General features: G+C 37.7%; 1 protein-coding gene across 2 annotated transcripts; it reads left to right on the top strand.

Moving 5' to 3' along the window:
* Positions 1 to 151: 151 nt before the first annotated feature.
* On the top strand, positions 152 to 25,783 carry LOC145778088 (serine/threonine-protein kinase 10-like). 2 transcript variants are annotated; one of them, XM_082589498.1, is made up of 18 exons: positions 152 to 299; positions 1,519 to 1,683; positions 4,800 to 4,848; positions 5,869 to 6,018; positions 7,262 to 7,371; positions 7,683 to 7,840; positions 8,001 to 8,193; positions 8,406 to 9,671; positions 13,268 to 13,401; positions 14,210 to 14,333; positions 14,670 to 14,809; positions 15,757 to 15,889; positions 16,227 to 16,356; positions 16,734 to 16,858; positions 17,116 to 17,298; positions 18,635 to 18,874; positions 20,721 to 21,053; positions 22,526 to 25,783. In XM_082589498.1, exons 1-18 carry the CDS (start codon positions 153 to 155, stop codon positions 22,697 to 22,699), a joined length of 3,954 nt encoding a protein of 1,317 aa, XP_082445624.1. In that variant the 5' UTR covers position 152; the 3' UTR covers positions 22,700 to 25,783. The 2 variants fall into 2 exon arrangements, with proteins under 2 accessions (XP_082445624.1, XP_082445625.1); XM_082589499.1 differs by lacking the exon at positions 20,721 to 21,053.

Here is a 25,783-nt window from a genome sequence, read left to right on the forward strand (position 1 = left end):
CAAAGTTTTATGAGTCCCTTTGTTGTAAAAAAGAAAGTTGTTTTTACTAAGAATACTCCTGTATTACTTTTTGTAACGGTTTATTTCAGCATATGTTGTACATATGACTTTTGTTACAATATACTCAAATGACCTAATGTAAAGATATCACAATGTCATTTTTTAAGAAATTCTTAAAAATGGGCAATGACACCTCCAAGCCCAAGATTTATGAACATATCAAACGTGGAGAAAACCCTGAACAACACTGGGAAAAAATAGGAGAGCTAGGGGATGGAGCATTTGGAGTTGTTTACAAGGTAACCAATCTACCCTTCACTGTTTGTTTTCAATTACTGGATGGTGACTATGTTGTAATAAAATTGCTTTACCGTAAATAGAATCTTTAATGCAGGGGTGTCCAAAATCCAGCCCGTGATGTATTTTTTGTATGGCTGTGTCTGTTGTTGCACAATGTTATTATTGGCCCGCAGACACACAGAACTCATAGAAATTCATCTTGCATTTTAAAAACTAACATCAATGAAGACAGCATTTTCTCACAATACATAAGCCAGACGATAAACGTTAAAATCATTGTTGCATGATAATTGCGAATTTAACTATTATTGCCTGGACAGAATGATAATCAGTGACAATCAAGCATTCATTCATCTTCTTGCTCACAAATTATTCAACAACCGCTTTTGGAATTTTGCTGCAAATGTAAAAAAAACTTTTTGCTTTTCAATTCTTTCTGCTTGAACCCTGATGAGACTCCAGCTTACCTACAGCTAATTGAGCTTCTCTGTGAAGCCCACTGTAACCACTTTGCAAAGAAATTGTTAAACTTGTGCAGTTTAACATAACGTAATATTTTACACTTGTCTATCACTAACCTCGAACCAGACTTCATCTGGGTACAGAAATCAAGACGTCAATTTTATCCTTCGCATTAACACACAGTGTGCTTTACAAAGTTTCCGGCTGAGTTAATTTTTAATGGAAAAGCAAAACAGATAACTTATACAGCTTGACTTATCATTATGTAGGTTATACAACAAAATTGTTAAACCTGCATACTGCTTTGTTGTATGAAAATGCTGTTAAATAGTAGTACTAGTGTATCCGGTATACAATATCGCTAGGCGCAAAATAAGATTGTCAGAGGCTGTTGGCCGGTGGACACTTTTGCATTATCAAATCTGGCCTGTATAATAAAAAGTTTGGACACCCCTGCTTTAATGCAACCCACTAGGCTTATATATATTTATCGTTTTTATTTTAGTGTTTTTTAATTTGACTGACTTCTAAACTTACAAAATGATGTGTATGTTTTAATCACTATGCTGCAAATAAAAATTGTTAACCCTTTTTGAATTTTAAATATATATATATATTGTGATATGTCACCTATGCTACTGAACATGTGAGATATTTACGATAAATTAACAACAGCTTTATGTTTAGATATCAGAATAAAAAAGTACGGTACGGGCCTAATTGATTTAAATTTAATTAAGTGTTTGTTTGTTTCAGGCTAAACATAAAGTAACAGGACAACTCGCTGCAGCCAAAATAGTTGAATGCAAATCTGAAGAAGAGCTGGAAGATTTTGCTATTGAGATAAACATTTTGGCATCATGCGATCATTCCAATATAATCAAACTGTTAGATGCTTACTATTTTGAGTCCAATTTATGGGTGAGATAATTTGGATAATATTGATTTTCTAGCCAGTTTAGAATGAATCATGAAACAAACTTTAGCAAAAGCAAGCAGGCTGTTCTATTCTATTAAGTTGCGTCCAGCCGTCCACACAAACCAGTGTTCTTTCTTAGTTATTCTTTCTTAAGCTGGTTTTTAGCTCGTTTTGTCCACATGTACAATCTTAGAAGATTTTGTATGCTTTAACCACGGTCACATGCTTGAAGTTATAGATTGGAATCAACCAAGAAACAGCATAAAGTATGTAAATAGGATTCCATGTGATTCTTACCCTAACCTTCAGGGTCTAGGGCTATTAGGTTTTGCAGATGTGAATTGTAATTACACTTGGGTGGGTGGTGGTTTGACATCTATGGATAGCACATGGCTGTTTCTTACGCAAGACACATGATAATATGCCGTAAAACGCCTTAACTTTAGCCGTTTTTTTAACTGCTTTATCAATTATTTCAACAATAGTCCTTGAATAAACAAAAATTCTTTGCTAAAAATATGAGACTGGTTTATTCTTCACAATCATGGTATTTTAAGACTGATCACAGTTTTCCAGGTCCCTTTTTTTTTAAAAAGCCTTGGGTGGCTAAAGTTAGGAATGAAATCCTAACTTTAGCCGCATAAATTAAACTGCTTTCATTAGCCATTTATGGCTGCTATCTTTAACTTTAGCCATCAGCAAAGTTTTAAAAAACATGGAACATGATTTCTACTGACACTTTAGCTGTGTTTTGCATATAATTAAAGGGGGGGAAATTTTTTATTCAAAGTTTACAGCAGCAACACAGAAAATGAATCACAGTTTGTAAATGTACTGAAAACCAATGAACAACAGACAGAAAATCAGCCAACAGTTCGTGTATGTACTTAAAATCAATCAATGGGAAGACCTAATCACCACATCGACAGCATTTCAGATTTAATTTCAAACACTCCCCTATCATAGTACGGTATGGCACATTCGCTTGAGACCTTCCCCATCATCAAATGCTGCATATTTTCTTTTATTAGACATTTTAGTTATGGTACTTACAGGTAATATAGGCATCTGAAATGTCAAGAAAGTATAAATAAAACCTTGGTATACCATCACTGAACCATACGAATATGGATTAAGTGGCGGCTAAAGTTAGGGTATTTCGTCTGAAGTTGAGGTCCTTACTTTGGCCACCCATAATATTTTTAGTTGAAGTTGGAGTAAGCTCATCAAATTTTAACATGGGACTCTCTGCCATATTTCAAATCTTTCTAACTCACTGAATTTTTTCTGGATACTTAGAAAGTACATGAACCGGAGTCAGTTTTCCAGGGTACATTTTTTCCGGTTTTAGCAAGTTTTAAAAATTGTTGATTAGTAGTCCCCCATATAGCTGGAGATTTCACCAAACACCTTTAAACAATTCACATAGTCCCTACTGAAGTGTATATGCAATATGAATGTGATAAGCAAAGCAGTTCTGCTCCAGAACCCTTTGACATCACAAATCCGGTTTCGACTAAAGTTAGGGTCCCGTCTAAAGTTAGGGCGTTTTACGGTGCTTTGAGGTGAACCACTAATATTAGCTTACCAATCATCATCATCATTTTGTTCCTTCCTCGTATGGAGGGTTGGATACAATGCGCCATTGTTCTCGACCATGAGCTGTGCGTACTGCACATTCATAAGTTAATTTTGTCCATTTTGTGATGTTTGTTGTCCAAATCATTCTTGGTCTGCCTTTACTTCTTTTACCGTTTATCTTCCCTTCTATTAATGATCTTTGTAATGAATTTTGCCTTATTGTGTGTCCGAAATACTTCAATTTTCTTCTTTTGACTATTTGTAAGAGCATTTTGCTTGAATTGAATTTGGAGAGTACTTCATCGTTAGTGATCTTTTGTTTCCATGAAATTTTTAACATTTGCCTGTATGTCCAGAGCTTGAAGGCATCGATCCGTTTCTCCATTTTTTGTGACATTGTCCAAGTTTCGGAATTGTATAATAGGGTCGACCAGATATAGCATTTTAATATCCTGAGACGAGTTGATAAATTTAAACGTTGATTGGTTAAAATATTTTTCATTTTTCCAAATGTAGTTCTTGCAATTTCTATCCGTCTAAGAATTTCATGGTCACACCTCCCATCTTCAGTTATTAAATGACCAAGATATGAAAAAGATTTTACTTTTTGTATAATTTCGTTGTCAATTATAATTTGGAGTACTGAAGTGTCTGGTGATTTTGAGATTATCATTGATTTGGTCTTTTTAGCGTTAATTTTCATATTAAATTCTTTACCAATTGAGTTAACATTGTCCAATATTTCTTGAAGATCTTCTTGTGATTCAGCCAACAGAACAGTATCATCAGCATAGCGTAAATTTGTTATATTCAAGCCACCAACTTTTACTCCTCTCATATCATCAATGGATCGAAAAATCATTTCTGTATATAAATTAAAAAGACATGGAGAAAGTACACATCCTTGGCGTACTCCACGCTTGATATCAATTCCTTTAGACAAATCTTTTTCCATGCGAATAAATGCTTTTTGATTCCAGTACAAATTGATAATAAAACGTAAGTCTTTGCCATTCATACCAATATTGGACAAACAATGAATCAGTTTCTCATGGTTAATTCTATCAAATGCTTTCTCATAATCAATAAAACATGCATATACAGTACATCTTTATTTACTGCATTGTAACTCTCACAAATTGTTCTGAAGTTAAGTATACCCTCTCGTGTTCCTTTACCAGTTATAAATCCACTTTGAGTCATCCTAACCTCATTCTCAATAGATTTTCGATTTCTTAATAAAATTATTCTCAACAAAATTTTCAGTACATGACTGATCAAACTTAATGTTCTAAAGTCACTGCAGTTCTTTGCTTTGGATTTCTTTGGTAGTCTGACAAAAACAGTTTCATTCATTTCTTTAGGTATAAATCCAGTAGGACAAAGTTACCAATAGGACAAGGTATAAATCCAGTAGGACAAAGTTACCAATAGGACATCGACAAGGTTAATCTATTTGAAACTTTTATCATATATCACTTCTTACATTTTATTAGTGTGAAAAGAATGCCACGTCGCTCACAAATGTATTTTTCAGGTGCTAATAGAATTTTGTGATGGTGGTGCTTTAGATTCTATTATGCTAGGTAAGCAAAAATGGGTTTGATTTTTCTTTAATAAATGGTGTTATTATTTGTTATTGTGCAGTATGTAATCAGTTTGATTGCATTTTTAACCGCATATACAGTAGGTCTATATATATAGTTTTCATCACTTTGTTGCTTAGTTATAAAAAATCATAAATTTTGAAATACCCATTATAGTTTCTAAAGGTTTTATAAAATATTGCATGTATGTCAAGGGCCAAGGCGAGAAAATAGCTTCTGGAATGAACCCAAAGAGTTAAATTTGTTTGCTGGGCCAACCAATCAGCATTTTTGCATTGATTCAGTGTCTGCAGATATTGGGTAATAGACTTAATGTTTGCACGTAGTTTAGTTTTCCTGGAAATCCTTAAAATAACAATCCAGATCCAGACAACACTTGGCTTGCCGATCCATTTGTTAAATCCTTCATTTAATGTAGCTGATTTGTAAAGATGGATTTGAGCACTCAGTAATCATTTTGCGATATTTTCTTCATACAACAGTTAGTGATTTTGTATGACACATGTGAGGTGTGGCTACCTACTGGATTCCTAAAAAATGATGTTCTTTATGTGCAAATGGTGGTGCCGAGAAAGGTCAAGTTTTCTTACATCTTCATAGGCGTGCCTATTCATAAATTGATCGACTAGTTAAACATTTACTAAACCAATAGAAGTATATATTAGAAATTAACTAGTTTTTGCCCACCAGTTACCTAGATAATGATGTATTTTGTTAGTTTCTTCTTCATGTGTTCTCATTTCATTGCTACGGTGTAATTAAACATTATTTGTTTTTCAAAGTATTTGACATTTTATCATAACTCAAAAGTAGTGTGTAATATTTTCTTTATTGTTGTTGCTGTTCAACGTTATCAATGTTACTGTTCATTGTTCAACAACATGTTAAACATCTCTTTCTTGAACTGTTTAATTTAAGCTCTAACTTTAAAGTTGCATACACACTCAATGTCTGGTCTAATCAAACTATGAGTTTACATTTTCCTTACGAATATTTCAGAACTTGAAAGGGGTTTAAACGAGGAGCAAATCAAAGTTGTGTGCAAAGAGACAATATTAGGTTTGCAATATCTGCATCAAAATCGAATAATCCATCGAGATTTGAAGGCTGGAAATATTCTGTTAACGATGACTGGACAAGTTAAACTGGGTATCCGATAATATTATTATTCGTATGAGCACTAACTGTAAAGCAAGGGTCTCAAACTCAAAATGATCTGAGGGCCAAATGAATATAATACTTGTAAATGAGCCCGAGGGCCGCAATACTTTTTGCATTTCGGAAAGTTAAGCTTGTTTCTCTGGCCCGTTCCGATTTTTAAAATTTTGCTGATGGGTCCTACAGAGTTTTCGATCCACATTCTCCTTCCACAGATACCTCGACTCCCCATCCTGGCTCGCAACATAAGCTGGTGGACATCCCTCCGGGTGTATCGCCACTCCAAAAACACGCCGCTCCCCGCCACTGTGGGTGTGGCAAGCCGGTTCTTTGAAGTCTCTAACCTAGCTGTGTTTATTGTGCCTTTCTCGCCGTGTCAATTATTCGTACCTTTACACTGTCAATGCTGATAAAACAGTTCATCACCGTTCAATACACAAAATAACTCAGTAAAAAACGCAATAAAAGGGGTAGTAAGAACGCACCAAGAAGATAAGATCGCTAAAAATAGAAATAGTAGTAAAAACAAAGATAGAAAAACGGAACGACTTGGACCCAGAGAGCAAAAATATTTCAACTGACTTTTAAAAAGCGCGCAAAAAATTGAATCCTAGAACTGACTGCCTCAAGTAGGCCGCCAAGGTTGCTATTGCGTTAACCGCAGAAGAAGTGACTAGACAATTTCATTGTGATGTAACAATGTGACTTTCTCGCATGCAATAACATTGCGTACATTAGGCTAGGGCTTAAAAGTAGAGCGAAGCTTGATGGTCTTTTTCAGATTTTTTGAGCAATTTTAGAGTGAATTGTATCGTATTATTAAATGAATAAGAGTGAATTTTGATTGTTAGATATATATATTTGAAAGTTCAAAAACGCATCGCAGGCCACGTGTTTGAGACCCTTGCTGTAAAGCATGGTGGTCATAGAACATGATATTTGATATTTTTCGTTTTTCATTTTTGCCAAGTCTCTTTATGAAGTATAATTATATAATATTGTATATACATCATGTCCATAGATTTTGGAAAATTAATTTCATCATAGTTGTTTTGTCAAAAAATTTACTTTATAACATTTGCCTTATCAAGAAAATTAGAGTACAGAAATAAAACTTGGTTACGGTAGTTTACTTTTGCTTTATCTTACAAAGTAAAATAGCGTTTACAAGGCATGTTATTTTGATACGCCATATCTACTATTTCATGCTTTAACATGATTTCCTATCTACCAGCCGATTTTGGTGTGTCTGCAAAAAACGCCAGGACCATAGACAAGCGTGACACCTTCATTGGTACCCCTTATTGGATGGCTCCGGAAGTTATCATGTGTGAAACCTTCAAGGTGACCTTATGCATTTGGAGACTTTGGATAAAGTTAGACAGATGTCAGTTTACCATTCACCTACGGAGAACACATAACGTTTGAAGGAGAATAACTACGTTATTAAAGCGTTTTTGTGTTGCATTATTGATGGAATATTTTGAACGTTGTTTCATGTTTACATTACATCAGTGTTCTACAGTAGATTGTATGCTACTATGCTGGATCAGTTGACAGTTGTTTGCTTGAATGACGCTAATTTAAGCCATAGTGTTGCTTTCAATTGATTGTTTTAAACACTTTTCTCACTCTGTGGTATGCTGTGCATTCAGGATACCAAGTATTCTTATTCTGCGGACGTTTGGTCGCTTGGGATCACGTTGATAGAGCTGGCACAAACAGAGCCTCCTAATCACGATCTGAATCCGGTTCGGGTCCTGATCCGGCTGGCCCGGTCCGATCCACCTTCGCTTGATATTCCAAGTCAATGGTAAGCTTTCATATTCACCCTCTGATGTATTTCGTATAAGCTGAAAGACATTCTGCTTTAGATACTACTGTATCACAAAACAACCTTATGTTAGTGCATTATACTGACTAATTGTTGCTGCTTTCTGTGCACACAATGACATCTTTGCAACGTTATTCAGGTCCAAAGACTTCAACAATTTCATCGCCCGATGTCTAGTTAAAGACGTAGAAAAGAGGGCCACACTTTCAGAGCTTCTTGCCCATCCCTTCCTGTCCAAGCAGAGCTCAGACACATCTAACGCCCATCAACCACTGGTTCGATTAACTGCGGAAGCGAAAGCTGAAGTTGTTGAAGTGTTGGATGATCCTGAGGTACACTTTTGAATCGGCTGGTGTTGACTTCATGTTTCTGCTGGTGTGACATATCTCGTAAAATCATGATATGAAATGTTTTGCAGTAGGAGAATGTGTTTTGAACTTTCCATGTGTATACTGTTGTATACTTTTGTATGATTTGGATAGGGTTTTTCCAAAGCAGTTTTCTTTTGGCAGGTTTTTAATAAAGCGTTACTATTTTATCGCAGGAAAATTCAGAGACTTCCTCAATAAAAAATTCATTACTATCCCCGAATGACATCGGGGGAGAGTTGGCCCGCAGCAATTCCAATATTTCACAAATTTCTAGCATCGCTGAAACGGTATCGTTGGAAAGCACTGAAATTGCGGTGGACGTGCCGAAGGAAGAAGACAAAACTGAAGCACCGAGCAATGATGTCAAGATCGATCCTATGTCAAACGGTGTTTCCAAAATGAACACTTCGCCACTGCCAAGTGATGCAAATGACTCGATCAAAAGTAAACCGCTGGTCAAAGACTTGTCTCCTGATGAGGACTTACAGTCTTTGCCAAGCACTAAAAACAATGCTTCCACTGATATTGCAGACGAGCCTGAAACACCAACTGTAGATGTGAAACCTCAAACGAACGAAGAACAATCCACTGTAAATAACCATGGTGCCAAGACTGCCACTGATCGAACTGCATCCGTTACCAGTGACGTAGATACTGCGCTTGTCGACGTAACGGGTTCAGCCGAGCATGACCAAGAAGAGAACGACCAAGTTGCAGCTCTTCCTACTTTCTCGTCTCCCTCGCATGTTAGTGCCACTACATCAGCTAACACTCAGCCAATTAATACTAGTAATGGTTCTTTTTCTTTACCCTGTGTTTCAACATCATCTGTTAGCACGAAATCGATTGAGAATAGTCCAGAGAAAGCCGCAGAGAGCATAGATAGCACTTCATCAGATCCAGATAAAGCAGCTGACCGAAAAGGCAGTTTGAAAGAGGAAAACGCCTCAGACAAGAGCAGAAGTTCATCAGAAAGCTCCAGCTTGCGCAAGGGTACCTCTTTTCATTCTCTTAATAAAATACCTGCCGAGCTAGCTAAGGCTAACCAAACTGAATTAGAAACAAGCGGCCAGTTAAACCCTAATTTGTCGTCAACATCAATACCCGAACAATTAACTTCAGATGAAGTTTTTGCCCTTGACATGCTTGACGACGTATTAAGTTCTGATGTAGCTGTTGAAGGCACGGTTGCTCTTGTCTCTCAGCATTCCAGAGAGCCTAGTGTTAGTGGAGGAAAGTCAGATATGGCTCCTCCCACCATTTTAGAGGAGAAAAACATCCGAGATGAAAACGATGTCCAAAAACCATCGGACATTGAGCCCCAACCCTTCGACCCAACCAATATCGTCAGAGCCAGGACTGATGAAGCGGGCGTTGTGAACGCCCCACTTGCAAGCAATGGAAGCGCCACACAAATGCAGCCTATGAATGGTACCCAGGTATTTGATGCATGGGCAGGTAGTTCTAACAAACATGTAATGTGCACCAAGGTAGTTGCCACGTTCGTTCATGTAGTTCGTATTGTTGTATTGTACGGTCCAGTTGTCGTAGTTGTAATCAACAGCCATCAATCGTTTGTGTAATCATTTCACCTGTCGTTAAAAGAAGTTCACTACTAATTTTGAACAGTGACGTCACTTCTATATTTGATAAACGCAATTGTGCTACTGCGCAATCGAAGCACTTGCTTTGGCATGCAACTTACAGCTAATTATTTTGCAATTTTACTCTCAAGCAAATTGCACTGGATGCACTGTAGCTGCTTTAATTACGGCTGATTTGCAAGTCTCATTGTGCAAAAATTGAGCCAATTTATTTGGTGAGTTGAACAACTGATGCGAGCAAGATTGGGTGATGGGCTTCAGGTGTTTTATGAATTTTAACTTAGCATATCACATCAAGAAACTATGTGTACCAACCCGAGTTAGATTGCGCGCAAATTATTAAGCATTTGAATGTTATTATTTTCATTGACAAAAAGAAAACAAATTTGTACGTTTTCACAATTTTGTAAATTTAATCTAGCGTGGAGTCTGCCACTGACAGCACATGACACGGTTCTTAATAATAACTTTTACGTCATGGTTTTTGTTTAGGTAGGAAGCATATGTTATTAAAGCATCTATTGTCTGAGTCGGTATAGGAAGCGTTAATGTTGCTGAAGTATCTATTGCCTCGGCATGTTTGTGTTGCGTGTGTTTATGTGGTGAAGTTAGGTAATAAAATTGTTTGCCGCATTCTGGTGGGTGTTCGTTCGGTCTGTTTATTCATTACACAACCGACTTACCGGACTCGCAAAATCTTCTTTTCACATTGATTTAACTTCTTCGGACGTTGAATCAACGTAAAAAGAATGTTTTGCTGCGGATAAAATGGTAAATTTGCCGCTTCACCTCCACAACAGTCATTCCCAGAGCGCATAACTCAGTTCTCCCGACCTTATAATCCCTGCTACATCATTGAATTCCTTGTTTTGTGCTTGAGCAAAAAAAGCATAATATCCCAGACAGCTAATCAGTCGCCTTTTACATTGATTCAACGTCTAGACATTAAATCAATGTAAACGTTTGTAGACGTTGAATCAATCTAAAAGACGACTGATTAGTTGACTAGGAATGTCGACTGTCGAGTTATGCCAATGGTTATGCTGCCACCATTGCAACCAGCAAATCGGTCGTTTTTTTACATGTGTTCAACGTTTGCAGACGACGCACGATCAAAGTGAAAGTGACTAATTTGCTAACTGTGTCAAGTCGCCGAAACGTTGTGAACAGTATTCTGCACTTTCTGTCTGATATTTTGATTGCAAGTTGATACATTGGATAAGCCTACTCGCTTACCGGTATGTGGTGTTGGATATGGGATGGTAGCCTATGTTTGTAAGATTGTTTTATCACAATGAACAACCCATTTCGATTCATTTACAATATGTGACGATTTGTTGGTGAAATCCGACAGCTTTCAGCTTTTTGTCAAATCTACACGAAATCCCAGCTAACAAAACTTGTTATTTACGTAGTTTCATCATTTAGCAACATTGAAACGACGCAAAAGTGACAAAGGCTGGGACAGAGTAAGCTTTCCGTGTTTCATAAAATTGATTTCAAGCTTCACTGTTGGTAAATTGTATGCAAACATTTTCTGTGTTGTGATGTAAATGGTGTCAGCTGTTGACCAGGATAAGTATAAAATTGGTGATGTCTTGGTGATAAGGTCTTGGTAAGGATAAGTCTTGGTGATGTGCAAAATTTCCCATAAAATTAATGTCGTTCTTGATTGACTTGGTCGGTATGCACTATGCATGTTCCATTGTTCGTTGTGAGACGCAAAGTGTGATTCTAGGTGATTCTGTAAATTTGAGATGAATGCGGTGGATATTTTGGGCTTCAGTCTATCAATGCTACAAAACAGAACTTCTGATAATATAATTAAAAGGGTGTTCTGGCATGGTTATAATGCCTTTCAAAGAATGCTTGCGTACTACTTGACCGCCCAATACCGGTTTGTTATTCTTGCAACTGTAGTGTATTGCTTATTACTGTAATTGCAATATTGGTGGTTAAGACTCACAGCAACCGGGCTCTTTAGTTGACACAATAATTGGTTAAAAGTGCAGCCATTTCCTTGAAGGTATCCCTGTCTACACAACTTTTCAAGTACTCTATGCGGAGGGTTATGTACAATAATAGGCTTGTGTTAGAACAAAGCTTGTAAGTAAACAAACCTATTTAGTAGAAAGAGCGTAAGGCCAGGTTTTGAGTGAAGGAGTTGCAGGTCTCGATACCAGACAAAAAGGTTTGCTTGCGTTTTTGTTAATTTTCACAGATTGCGATTTGCTTTGTGGTCTTTTGTTTTGTTGCTATTTCTCCACACAAAGTTTCTTTTACATTTTGTTGAATGTTTTTCGTTTCAAGGTCTTGGTTTTGTCTTGAAATCAACTGCACCCTACACTTACAACATGTCTCAAAAGATATCCAACAGCTGAAATGTTGAACCATGTCGTACAGCGTGTATTGAATCCAGCTATGCGAAACTGTTGACAATAATGTGCCGATGGAATCTAGGCCTGTTTGGCTTGGTACCCAATGCAATGCGTAGTCACATAGTTAGCAAAATTGATTCTTTTACAATGATTCAACATCTGCAGACGTTGATTCAACTTAAAAATGACCAATCTTACTAACATGGAACTGGCTCACCTTTGCTTCCTGATCTTATCTCATTATTCTGACTCATTTTCGCATCCTCACTATACCCACTCATACAACTCATAACCGGCTAACAAGCATGCGACGCTTGGCTGAGTTATGATACAGCTGCATAACATAGCCACTGACTCCTTCACATTATCGCACAGTTGCAATAATAATGTGCAGATTTAAAAGTGAAGTTTTCAAAGACTTGCATGTACCAGATTCACAATTTGCAACCCTTAATTACATATTGTTGAGCACTGCGAATGGTCTGTCCGGCATGGTGTTTAATTTAAGCGACTTGTAGCTCTGATCAAACTAATCATTTTGTTACTGTGCGTGATTTATTTTATGTTCGCACTTGTAAAGGCGAAACCATGCTATCAGTTCGCTCGATTTGCATGAATTTCAAAAGATGCAAGCTTACTAATGCCTCATTCAATTGTTACCAACTGTAGAATTCGATTTTTGCCGTCTCGGCTTAGTAACCTACAGCTTACTCCTTATCATAGATTGTTGTTGGGAATTGGTTTCTGCAACTGTCGTATTTTGAACGTCAAAGAAATCATTTTTGAAATTGATAAATTCGATGCACGTCTTGTGCATGGCAATGCGGACGAACCGCAAGTTGGCTTGTCTGTTGCTACCCTTTCCATATGACTTATGCATTCTTTCGTTTGTTGATAAAATCCAAAAAGTAGTTTAAAATGATAATTTAGAAATCTTTGAATAGTTGACCACAGCATGAACAATGCGTGTTGTTTGACATTTTAGCTTTACTTTTCGACTTGCTCAAATTTGCCTATCAATAGCAAGGCATTAACAAACCTTCTATGATTCAGCGCTCCAATCCCAAGCACAAAACTTTGAAAAAGACGCGGAAGTATATGATCGATGGGGTTCAAGTCACATCAACTTCAACAAAAGTTGTTGACGATTTCGATTTTGATAACCAAAAAGAGAAGAGAGTATTTCGGTGAGTGGTATCTACATTCATATAGGGATTAGGATAGCTAGTCTTGCAAAGAAGTGAATCATCGTTGACATACCGAAAGCAGTCACTTTTCGTGCATGTAATACTCTTTTGCGTAGCCTATATAGTAGCCTATATACCTCTTAATGACTAGTAGCCTATATACCTCTTAATGATTCTCAATAGTCAACCACACTGCTGAGGTTTGGATTTTTGTCGTTTGGTTGAGGTTATGAGATGCTAACTCTATGACTTGTTATCCGTTCCAACAAAAACTTTGTCATCTTTTGTAGAGCAAATCAGTCGAGTTTATTTAAGTGCTCATTTTTACGACTTTGATGTGAGTGACAACTCACTTCATCATTTACTGCGTTGTCTGTTCTGCATTGTCCAATGTTGCATGCAGATTCGGCATTACCTGCAAAACCGGTTGTATATGGTTTTGAGTGTCACCAGGCAAAATTCTCTAACTCTTAGTTTAGAATGGGAGCATCAGTAATAAAAGTTTAATGTTCATTATTTAAACATATCAAAGAACTTAGATGAAGCTGATCGCAAATTAATGCCTTTTGATGCCACAGGCACTACAATACCAGGGTTCTGAAACTTTGCATTAGTTTTTGGATCGTTTGTTTAAATTTTTAATCCTTAAAAAAATACAAGCAAGTTTGTCGTCATGATTGTTTTGCTTATCTTGTTTTTCTCTGATGTTATCACAGAATTTGCTTCTTTAGTCTTACTTCGGTGACACATTCCTGCTATTAAGCTTCTTGATTCTTTGTGATGTATCTCAATTGTTTACCCTTGCCAGACGACAAGAATTGCAAGAACTCCGCAAACTCCAGCGAGATGAACAACGCCAGTATGCCGCTCTCAATGTTAAGCTGTCTACAAACCTTGAACAGATGGTCAGCCGGTTTGAAACTGAAATGTTGGTAAGTGGGTTGATTTTATTTGGAGATTTTGTTACCGATTTGTCTTAAAATCATTTTTTGTTGGGAATGCCATCAGCAAGTCAGTCTTTTGTTACATGCTTTGACGTTGGCCGTTGAATTTATGTAAAAAAGACTGATTTTTGTGACTGAGTTGGCGACTGCAATGAAGTCACGCTGGGAGAGTTGACAATGAGTAGTATTTTAAAGCAATGGATGAATTTTTTTCGTTTGACTGCGACTATGTTTCGACATAGAAAATAAACTTGTTGCCAAGGTCGCCTTTAAACACCAAACTATTAATATTGGATCAGAATGAAGTTGATTGTTGCATCACAGAACCTGAAGCGCCAGTACGCATCTGACATTGAACAAATGGAGAAGGTCCAGAAGGCGGACATTGAAAAGCTAGAACATGCTCAGGAACAGAAGCGGAAGGAATTGATTGTTTCCACGAAGAAGGAACAAGAGCGAGAGAGGTGAGTTGAGCGAGTTTGTGTACGGAGTGTTGTGGTATGGGACCGATGAGCAAAACATGTCGTTTTTACATTGTTTCAATGTCGCTAGCTAGACAATGAAACGGTATAAAAACTTGACAACTTTTTATATTTCTCCAGTATTTTTTAACCTAGCGCTTGAAAGTGGTATGGTGGTCCAGGGTCTGCTACTATTCGGTGAGTCCGATTCGGTTGAGAGCCTTTTCGGTGAGAGCCTTTTTCGGTGAGAGCCCTATTCGGTGATTTTTTTGAATTTTTTTTTTGAAAATTGTCGGGTACCGTAGCCTAATTATCATTGCCGCTTTTACATCGTTTTAACGTCGCTAAACGTTGAAATAAATCAAAAGACCCTAATCCGTAACCCCTCACCCGTAACCTCTTAACCCCTAACCCTTACCCCCTATCCCTAACTCTTAACCCCTAACCCTATAACGGCAATGATAATTAGGCTACGGTACCCAATAATTAAAAAAAAAATCACCGAATAGGGCTCTTACCGAAAAAGGCTCTCACCGAATAGGAAACTCACTGAATCGGACTCACCGAAACAGGCCATTCCGGGTGGTCCATGCAGCCATGCATGCATAAGCTGTGTGAGTTTGACTCACAGACTTGCGAAACACCACACTTTCTGGTTAAAATGTTAACAATGATAAAAGTAGGTTAAAATGTTAACAATGATCAACGGGACAATGATAAAAGTATTATCAAGACATTTTGTCGCGGCCGACCTGTCGCGACAGAATTATATTTAATTATGGTTAAGGGTTGATTTGCTGGCTGGGAAGACAGAATTCGATATGAAGCTGCCATACCCAGCCAGGAAATAACTTACTTTTACGTTGTACTTCCATTTATTTTTGACAATGCAAAGAGCGCTTGATGTTTTGGCTGAGCAAAAATGTGACCCTGACTGAATTGTACATCAGGCGACTCTTCCTGGACAACATGAAGCAACAGCAGAAGTTGCTCAAAGTTGAACTTGAGCATCTTCCGAAGCAAAAGAGGAAGGAGATGTCCAAGACGAGGAAGGAGGAACTGGAGAGGAAGCAACGGAATGAAGTGAGTTGTTTCCGCTTAGCAAATCACTCCTTTCACGTTGGTTGGATAAATCAATGAAAAGCAAAGGAGTGATTTGTTGACTGGGTGTTTGTATCTGGTCGTTGTTTTAATTTTCACTTACATTGTTATAACATCAGCTATGTCGGAAGAAAGTTTTCACTTCATTCTCAAGCAACATTTTTGTCTGCTCTCTCTCAATTTCATTTCTAGATGACGAGCCCTATTTTACATTGATTCAACATATGCAGGTGTTGTAGCAACGTAAACGTTTTTTTTTCACCTTGGTGTGTAAATTATGTTTCTGCACTGCTAGATATGCATATCTTACGCTTCACAGGAAAAAGTCTTCAACGAACAGCAAGCCGAACATCTTCGGGTTTCTCTTCGGGATCTTTCGGATACGCAACGGCGTGACATCACTGCCACGGAGAAGATGTTCTTGCTTAAAAAACAGGATCTGCAGAGATGTGAGTATCTGGCAAAGACCCCTACAAAATATTCATAGTACAATTGAAACACAGCATTAGATTTGCCAATGCTGCGTTGCTTTGAGTGTGCAAATGTAATTCGAAGCAAAAGTAACAAAGTCGGTTTTGTGTGAAATTTTTTTTATTTTGAGACATTTTGCTGAACACTTGTTGGAATGTGCCATTTGCAAATCGTGTCATTTTGAATTCACAACGAAAAAAATCGATTTTTCTTTGTGATAAAACTAAGACCAACAATTTTGTCCCGAAACGATATGTTTTTCTTTAGCGCAGCCCCATCAGTAGCTATGTTTGTTGTACTGTAACGGCGTTATACCCATAGTGAGTTAGAGTTTTCACTTTGGTAATTTCCCTAGCGCGAGAATGCGACATTTGGAAGCTGGAAGAGCGGCATCTTCACGAAAGGAACCAGACTACTAAGCAACAAATTAAAGATCAGTATCATCTGCAGCGCCATCAACTGGTGATTAGGCACCAAAAGGTACCAACCAGACTCAAATGAAAGTGAAGCGTCGTGTATGATTTTTGTACTTAACAAGCAAAATTTGTCCTTTTTACATGAATTTGCTTGTGCGAATGAGCAGTTAGTCTTCGTACTGGCATTGGTAGATAATGACATTATGGAAACACATTTGATTGATTTTTTGAATCTTTGTCTTGGAACTGACAAAGCTACTGATAGATTTGAGAACTGACTGGATACCGCATTGTTTCCACCTTCATCTTTTTCATCAATAGGAGCAGGAGCAAATGATCCGGCAAAACAAAAGAGTAGAGGATGAACTTTTATCTCGTCATCGCCAGGAGAAGATCCGGCTCCCTAAGATCCAGAGAACGGAGGGAAAGGCTCGGATGAGCATGTTTAAGAAGAGCCTAAAGATTCAAGCCCAAGCCGTCAATGAAAGGGACCAAATCAAACAGGTCTTCGAAGGAGATTATTTTAATCATAGCACAATGCTTTCTTTGAGGCTCAAGGCCCAAGTATAAAACGAATTATGTTTTTTTATTCTAGTTTTCCAAGTTTTCAAAGCAAATTTTAATCTTCCACTTCGCTGCGTTAATTAAACCAGTTAGGAAATCCGGCTTAAACTGGTTTTATGGTGTGGTTGAAGTATAGACAAAGAATTTACCTCGAAATTCGACGTTTTTTTGTTGGGTTTGACACATTTCAGAACGTAGAATTGCCATAACGTCCCAGCCGGCAAATAGTCTTTTTCTATGTTGATTCACTGTCAGCAGACTGTTTTGCTGGGAGTGTCTTTCGAATTTGGTCATGCGTGAGTTCAATTGGGGAAGTGCGTGAGATGACAATAAATGTGACAAAGCTTTGAGCAATAATACTGACGTAGCACTTGATCTCCGAAATGAGTCTCCTGTTTAAAGACTTAATGCATTCCTAATCGTGGATTTAGATGGGAAGTGTTATCTTATCATTTTTATAACGTGGCCAAGCGTTGATGCGACATAGATAAGACAGCTTTTGTTACCCCGGATGCCCTGTTGTGCCTTTGATGCAGAAAGTCTGCTGAAAATCTTTTGCTATTGAAACATTTGTCATTTCAAACGAAACGATTTTCATTCTTAGTGGTAGTTTTTCATCACTTGTAGCAATAACCGATTGGTTCGACGCCTGATTGAGTTTTGAAAATAAAGCCGTCATCATTATTAAGTTCCTTTCTCTCGTCGAGGGTTGGAGGCAATGAAGCGCCAAGTTTCTCTGTTGTGAGATTTTTCTGTTGAAGTTTTGTAATCAAGACCTGACCAGTGACCAGTCTTTAGTATCATTAGTCCAAATTCTTGGTTGGCCGTCTGCGCCTATGTCGTTTACCGTTCATTTCTCCTTCTAATTCCTTTCTCTTTATTCTCCTTTCTCCTTCTGTTTTTGAATAGAATTATTGCGAATCATATTTCCAAAACATTGCAATTTTCTTTGTTTGTATAAGTTTAATTTGAATAGATGTTTTGAAAAGATGTTTTCGTTTTGGAAACTTCCCAACTGGTAAAATCTTAAATATTTGCAAAGTGCAGTGGTCTGACTTTGTACGATTTGAATATTTTAGTAGTTGAGGTATTTGTACTTCTCAGAAACTATGCAGCTACTTCATTTGATTATTTGTTCGATGTGTTACTGCTTCTATCAATGCTATGCTTTTGCGTAGCTGTGTGAAGTAATGAAACTTTATGCAGTATATGTGTTTGTACTTATTTATAACTGACGTAAACTGATGCAATTTAAACGAAATGATGTTTGTTGCAGTTCACAGTTGCAGAGACGAGGCGACAGAAGGCTGAGAGGTTGAAGCAGCAACTGAAGCATGAGGCTCAGCTGAAGGAGCTGGAGGCGAGAGCTACAGCCAATCTCAAGGAGCTCCAGCAGATGCAGAACGAGAAGAGGAGGCTCGTCGTGGAGCACGAGTCCGAGAAGCTCAAGAAATTGGATCAGAACTTCGCGGATGAGCTCGCTCTGTGGAAGGACCAACTCAGGCCAAGAAAGAAGGTCATTGTCTTTTTAAATGCAAATAAAACTTTGTCACTGAACTTTTCATTACAAATCTTTCTTTGGATTTATCGATGATCCAACAGGATGGATAGTGCGACAAAAATACTGCAAAAAAGAGGAGAGATTACCACACTAGATTGATGGAACCTTTCAGTAAATTAGCAAAACTAAGTAATGGAATATTCTTATAAGATGATCCTTTTGTTTGTGTTGTTCAACATGATTTCAAAACGGGTTTTTGTCTTTTAAAAAGTGTTTAAAACGTAAATGAAATTGTGTGGTATGTCTTTATCTACCATCACCTGACAAAATATCTTTAGGTGAAGGTGGGGATACCGCAGATGAAAGGCTAAACCACACTATTCTATACAAATATTTCTTTTAGGTCTAGTTTTTAATGTTTCCATTAAGCTGGCCTCTCGCCAAAGAGGCAGAAATGTTGCTTTCGGATAACCCTTTTTTTGAGGATTCTAATTGGATTTGTTCTGTATCTGTGACTGTGACTCTAGTGGCTGGGTCTCTGTTTAAGTCGTTTTTAAGCTTTTTTGCATTGAGTTTACTTCTGGGTGTACAAGTGTACAGTCTACAAGGTGCATCAGATACACGAATGAAATATTCTTAAGAATTTAATGTACGCGTAAATTCAGCAGAAAACTTTTCTTTGGTCCGTTATTTACAGAAGAAATGGCCCTTGAAGTCACACCCAATAACCAAATTCTTATTTTTATTTTTTGTACAGTCATGTACGTTTTATCTCGTTCACAAATGTGTGTAGATATAGAAACTACAAAAAAAGTTTGAGAAAATATAAGTCTATCCGTTCTCAGACACCCAAACCCGTCATTTTTACATTGTAGATTTGTAGAATCAATGTAGATTTTGCGCTCTGGATTGGTCTTGTCATGACAATAAATAAAATTTTATGGAAAAATTATCAAATTCTTTTCCCAGCCTAACGTATTGATTTCCTTGCAACGTAAGCCGAAATTTAGACAAGGTGATTGGAGTTTGTTGTGAGGTCATTGGCTTTTAAATTTTTTTTGAAGTATTTCAACGTTCAGCAACGTTTGAACAACCAATCAAAGCACAGATTTTCCTGTCCAGTGGTTTGGTAAAAAGCAAATGACATAATGTTTTGTTTTGAAGAGTTGAATTAGTTCGATTTTATTTCGCAGAGTTTATCCTCACAGCCGGCAAATCACATCACTCGACACAGCAAACTAGTTCTTCTCACATCGATTCAACGTTTGCAAACGTTGAATCAATATAACATTGAACTGGTTTCTTGGTTGGAAGCGAGTCATTAAATCATGACAAGGCGTGCCCTGTCATCCCTTTTTCATCATATGACGTTGTTTTGCAGTCAGCGTAACAGCTAAAAATATTTTACAACCATAACAAGCTTTTCGCTCGAAAAAATCTGCTTTTCTTCCATGCTTTTGTTGTTCGTCGTGGTCGTGTGAGCCTCTGGTGCCAAGGGTATATTCTTTTACAACCTCAGATTAACTATGTTATTTGTCGCCCTTTTCGAAAGTCCGTTGCATATAAAGCTGCTTCAACGTATCTTGTTTCCTGTGTTGGGAGGCCGTCTCACCTAACATTACCCAGACACCAAAATCCGTCAATTTTACATTGCATCAACGTCTGCAGACGTTGAATCAATGTAAAATTGACGGATTTTGCTGTCTGGATAGTTTTTACGCAAAACGGCGTGTATGCGTAAAAGCTGCGTAAACGCTGTTGAGTTCAGAAGGAGATTCCTTCTAACACACTGTATTTTGTTTGGTGATGTGGCCGGTGATAAACTTAAGATCACATGACCTTATGCTCTTGGCATCTGCAGCTGCTCAATGACAACCTTAAGAAGGACAGCGAGCGTCGTACATCTGCCACCAAGAAGCGTCTCCATGAACGCTTCAGTGTCTTCCTCCCTGAGATTGAGGAGAATGAGTCTGATGGTGGAGAGGAATTCACTCTCAGTGACATATCTGATGATGAGACCGCATCAACATCCAGCAGCAGTGTCCGCAAAGATCGTGCATCCGTCTCCAGCGTTCCATCTCAAAAATCTCCAAAGATGTTGAGAGTGAAGAGCTCCCAGTCGATGAAGTCTCTAGTGAAAGCCTCCCACAGACGACAAGCATCGGAGCCAGTGGAGCTGCTCTCCGCCCATGAGGTTGCCCCACAAAAACTTTAATTTGTCAACAACCTGCCTGTCTATTTACGTTCATCACCAATCATCAAATTGTTTTCCGGTTTGGACAAACCACAATTTTTACTGAAGGTCTTTGTCGTTGATCATGGCAAAGATTGTGGTTTGGCGGAAAGACCGTGATTTGAAACCAAGTACCCAGCGTTCAAATTTATGTAACGTTGTTTAAATCTTAGTTCTGATTTGATTTACTGCTTGCGTAGATTTCACGCATGGAACGCATAATTTAATTTTGCACTTATTGATCACACTGGACAGACGACGAAATAACGTTGACCTTTGACCTTAAGGTCATCAGAAGTAAACTCCACTCGTAATGTGCCGAATTTTAATTCAGTTGTATATTTTTTGTTGACGCAATGCAACCACGACACAGAAGCAATCAACAGAACAAAAGTATGGCCACAAGTTGGGCTCGTTATATCTGGTTTAATGCGGTCACAATGTACGAACTGTTTAAAAAGGTTGGTTTGCCAACAATTTTTACGTTTCATTCGTTTATGTTTTCATCTGGCCCGCAATTGTGGCATGTTGCCCTGAATGAAGGAATGATCAGGATCAGGTTCTATGCTGCAGTTTTTGATGCGCTGCTTGAATGTGATATTAGCTCCTTCTGCAAAGATAACATCACTTCAAACAACAATTGCAATTTAAACTTATTTAGGTTACTTCTGCAAAAACTTGAAATGTTTTTGCGTAAACTTTTTAGCTGTGTTAATCCAAGGTTTCATCTTTCATCCGAGGAGATTGTTACACGAATCTAAAACTTTTTCGACCAGCAAATCGTTTTTTCTTTACATTAATTCAAGGACTGATTTTCTGACTGGGTTGCTTGCATATGGCCACGTCACACTCATGCAGCAATGCATGGCAGTAAATGTAATGGTACAATTTTGTTCGATCTTTCATTTTAAATAATACTTAGACATCTTGTAACTTGAAGTTATCTCTTAGAATATCGTGAGGAACAAATACTGTCGTAAAAAGAACATCACTATGTATCCGTAGTTGCCAGCACTCTTGTGCGAGATGCAAACAATCATTATTATGCAACAAATCATTATGCAAACAATTTTCATTCTTTATTGTGCTCGAAATATATCTTGCATCTGTTTGTCTACAATGGCAAGTTAAAAGAGAATTATTGTACCGCTTATGTAACTATCAATGTACCTTTCCAGACAGCAAAATCCCTCGTTTTTACATTGATTTAACGTCTGCAGACGTTGAATCAACGATGATTATATCGATGCCATCTTGGAAAACTGGCAGCTTTTTCACGCAAAGTGAACATGATTTTCATGAAAATCAACATCAATTGTTTTCAATTCGTGATTAATTCTCGCGCAATCAAAAAATTATTCACATGACTTCATGTGTTACCAACTAGAAACATGCGCAGCAACGTTAACTTTGCATTGTTTTACATTTTTCAGCGTTTGGAAGATTCCTTTGTCGTTCAGCTCGATGAGCAGAAACGTTTTTTCAATGCTGGCACCCCATTGGCTTATCCAGATACGAAAGAGGGCGGAGCGTCATTGGAGCAACCAATCGAAGTGGAGGATGGCATCCAACCGCCGCCTAACGTCTCACAATTTTACAAATTGTAGTGAAATTTCGACCGTTCTCTCAGTTATTTAGGTTCGGGGTACGCACCCATGTGGGTGAACGGACGCCTGCAACCCCGCACTTTGATGACGTCATTCAATTTGTCATCAGTTACAGTGCAAATGCATAGAGACTCAAGAAAATTGTTCAATGAGTTCAAACACAAAATCAGCTTTTGCTTTTCCCCTCTACTGTAAATCATTTCATCTTTCATCACAAAGCCACCACTGATTCACTGCTTCCAGTGCTGTTTCGCTTTTGACTGCATTAATTATTATTATCAATTTACATGTTGGTTGATTTGCAGTCTCCTTTCACTGTATCGGGTTGTAAACACAGCTACCCAGTTAACAAAATCAGTCATTTTTATGTCGGTTCTACGTTTGTAGGCGTCATTTCGTCGCTGATGGATTCACAACAATCTAAACCGCTGTTGTCATTGTTCGGTCACAGGCAGGACATCCCAGTTGTAACGTCAAAACAGTGTTTTTGTTGTTTCAACGTTACCAGGACGAAAAATAGCAACTTTTACCACCCAGCTCTTATATACGTTGGTTCAAAGGCTGGGAATGTTGAATCAACGTAAAAAACGACTGATTTGTTGACTTGTTTGTGGAAATTAACTGCTGCTTCATTTGAAGTAACTTGTCCGCTTCACGATCATGAACATCTCACAGTGCAATACCGTCCACTGCTACGTCTTGTTTGCCACTGCACCAACATGTAGTCAATAGTTTTCAAGCCAGCGTTTACAAACGGTTTAACAAACAAACATGGAGGGATGAAAACCTGCTTCTTTATCAGGTCTCCAAATGGTTAAGACCATTTTTATCTTTTCTCGAATAGAATTGAGTTGTGGAACGTTTACTAACGCTAATACAACGTAACGTTCTGCCGGCTGTAGAAAAAGTATTTTTGTTTTAATAGCGTTGGATGTTGTTTGTTTTTGCTTTGTCATTTGTGTTATGGGCTACTTTTGCTTAACGACGTAGAAAAATTGTAAAAACGCCCGTCTACATTTTAAACGGCGAGTTTGTATCTTCGAAGATTGAATGTGTCATCAAGTGCAGAAACAATGATTTCACCCTTGTGTGTTTCAACAGCCTACCTCTCTGTTGTCCATATCATGTAGAATTTTAGGTCTAACAGCCAGAAAAATTCGTCTGCAGATGTTGAATCAATGTAAAAAAAAAAACGGATATTGCTGGTTCGAAAATGACGGCTGTTGGCCAACAACCTTTTAATTTCACTGCAAATCATTTTTGTTTCCTTTGTTTCGTGAAACACTTTATGTCATAATAATGGAATACAAGTCAAAGCTGGAACGTGGGCTTAAATCGTGTTAGTGTTGTGCTTTTTTTATTTTGTTTATAATGAGCTCTGCATTTATCCTTGCATCAGTATTTGCTGAAAATCAATATCATTGAAACATTTCGTTCTCATCATCCATCACACATTGAATCAATGTGTTTTTACGGTGTTAAAGCGTTGTTACACAAACGATAGTTTGGCAACGTTGCTTTTTTGTCAAGTGATGTTGATATTCTGAAGTACTTCTTTGTTTAACAAAAATGAAAACAGAACCCACCTGGTTTCACTGCAAGCAGGCTCAGCAAACAAAATTTGTTCTTTTATATTGTTTCGGCGTCGCTAAACGAAGTAAAAAGGCGACTTCTGCTTGCTATGTGTATTGTGTTTGGACTGTCACAGCTTACAAAATCCATTCTTTGTACATTACATTAACGTATTCAAAGAGTAGTAGTAGTTGTCCAGTTTTAGCCCGGTAATGTTCCCGTTACCGACGGTGGCAGATCCACCTCTACGTGCTGCAATCGTGATCGATGATATGGTGCAACGTAAAAACTGAAAAATGTGAGAAAAATATATTTTGTTTCTTGGGGTGCGATTTACTACTGACTTCAATGAAAATATATTAGTTAATTATACATGACGCAAACTGCTGTTAATTACGCAAATTTGATGTCAAGTTGCTTGTCAAGTCTAGAGCGCTTGTCCCACGAAATCTAACAACAGGATAAAGTGTTCTGGCAGCATCAGCTGGGCCACCAGCATCCTACTGGTGAATTTTTAGTTTTTTACTTTTAGTGATCTGGTGTGTGTGATAGCCATCAACTGCACGGACAGAAAATCTGTCATGTTTCACATTGACTCACGTCTCTACAGACTGCATGACTGATTTGCTGTCTGTGTATGTCTGCAACTTAGATGCGCTTTCTGTTATGTTCTTTTTTCCTGTTTTTAATTAGGAAAACTTTTGCAGCTTGCTTCCCATGTCAAACTAGTTTCTCTATTCCCAGCAAGCAAATCTGTCATGTTTTTACGTTCAACGTCTGCAGACGTTGAATTAATGTACTGCACGCGTGAACCCTGCTTCACGCGTGACGTCATTCATAAGCACCGCCTTTATAATAAAAGCGATAATGTGATTTATATAGCGCTGTATCCATCGCACGTATGCGTATCCCTGAGCGTTTTACAGAGCAGACAGTGTCAGCGAAATGTGATTATCAAAATAGACACAATTTTGCATTTTTTGTGTAAGCCAAGCTGTGTCAGCTTGCATCACTATGTCCACATTCGCTGTTTAATCCATCTTAGTTTAGCTTATACTGTCGTTTTTATTCAAGCGAGTGTTGCGTTGTATCGACAAGCATTAATCATGGTTTAGTGTAATTCCTAAAAATTAAGCCACGAGTTATTAATTACGTCCTTCTGTACCACAATACCCTAATTTGAGGTAATTATATTATTTCTTTGATTCTAAGTTGTGTTGATGTATTGGCGTGGTAATATCTATCTTTCTAACCAAAGATTTATTTCAGTAGAATCTTTGTTTTTCCCTTTTACGTCGCCTCACTGAATCGTGATAGTCTTGAATTTTGTGATAATTATTTTGATTTCTTCTATTGAACGTCGAAAAACGTTTTCTTAACGTGTACTTTTTGTTGTATATTGACTCTGTAGTCACATTAGACTAACATTCTAACTTCACTCTCTTGTCTCGGGAAAAACTTTTGAATAGTGTTTCCATTGTTAAAATCAATAAATAAGCGCTTAAAAGGAAG

Source organism: Aplidium turbinatum, chromosome 10, assembly GCF_918807975.1.
Source record: "Aplidium turbinatum chromosome 10, kaAplTurb1.1, whole genome shotgun sequence".
Taxonomy (NCBI): domain Eukaryota; kingdom Metazoa; phylum Chordata; class Ascidiacea; order Aplousobranchia; family Polyclinidae; genus Aplidium; species Aplidium turbinatum.

Bases quoted from the DNA above. Each gene is read 5' to 3' on its own strand.
- LOC145778088 (XM_082589498.1), top strand. From the start codon at position 153: ATGTCATTTTTTAAGAAATTCTTAAAAATGGGCAATGACACCTCCAAG. The intron at 16,357-16,733 runs GTGAGTATCTGG...TAATTTCCCTAG, and splicing joins AAAACAGGATCTGCAGAGAT to CGCGAGAATGCGACATTTGG. The intron at 21,054-22,525 runs GTTGCCCCACAA...TACATTTTTCAG, and splicing joins AGCTGCTCTCCGCCCATGAG to CGTTTGGAAGATTCCTTTGT.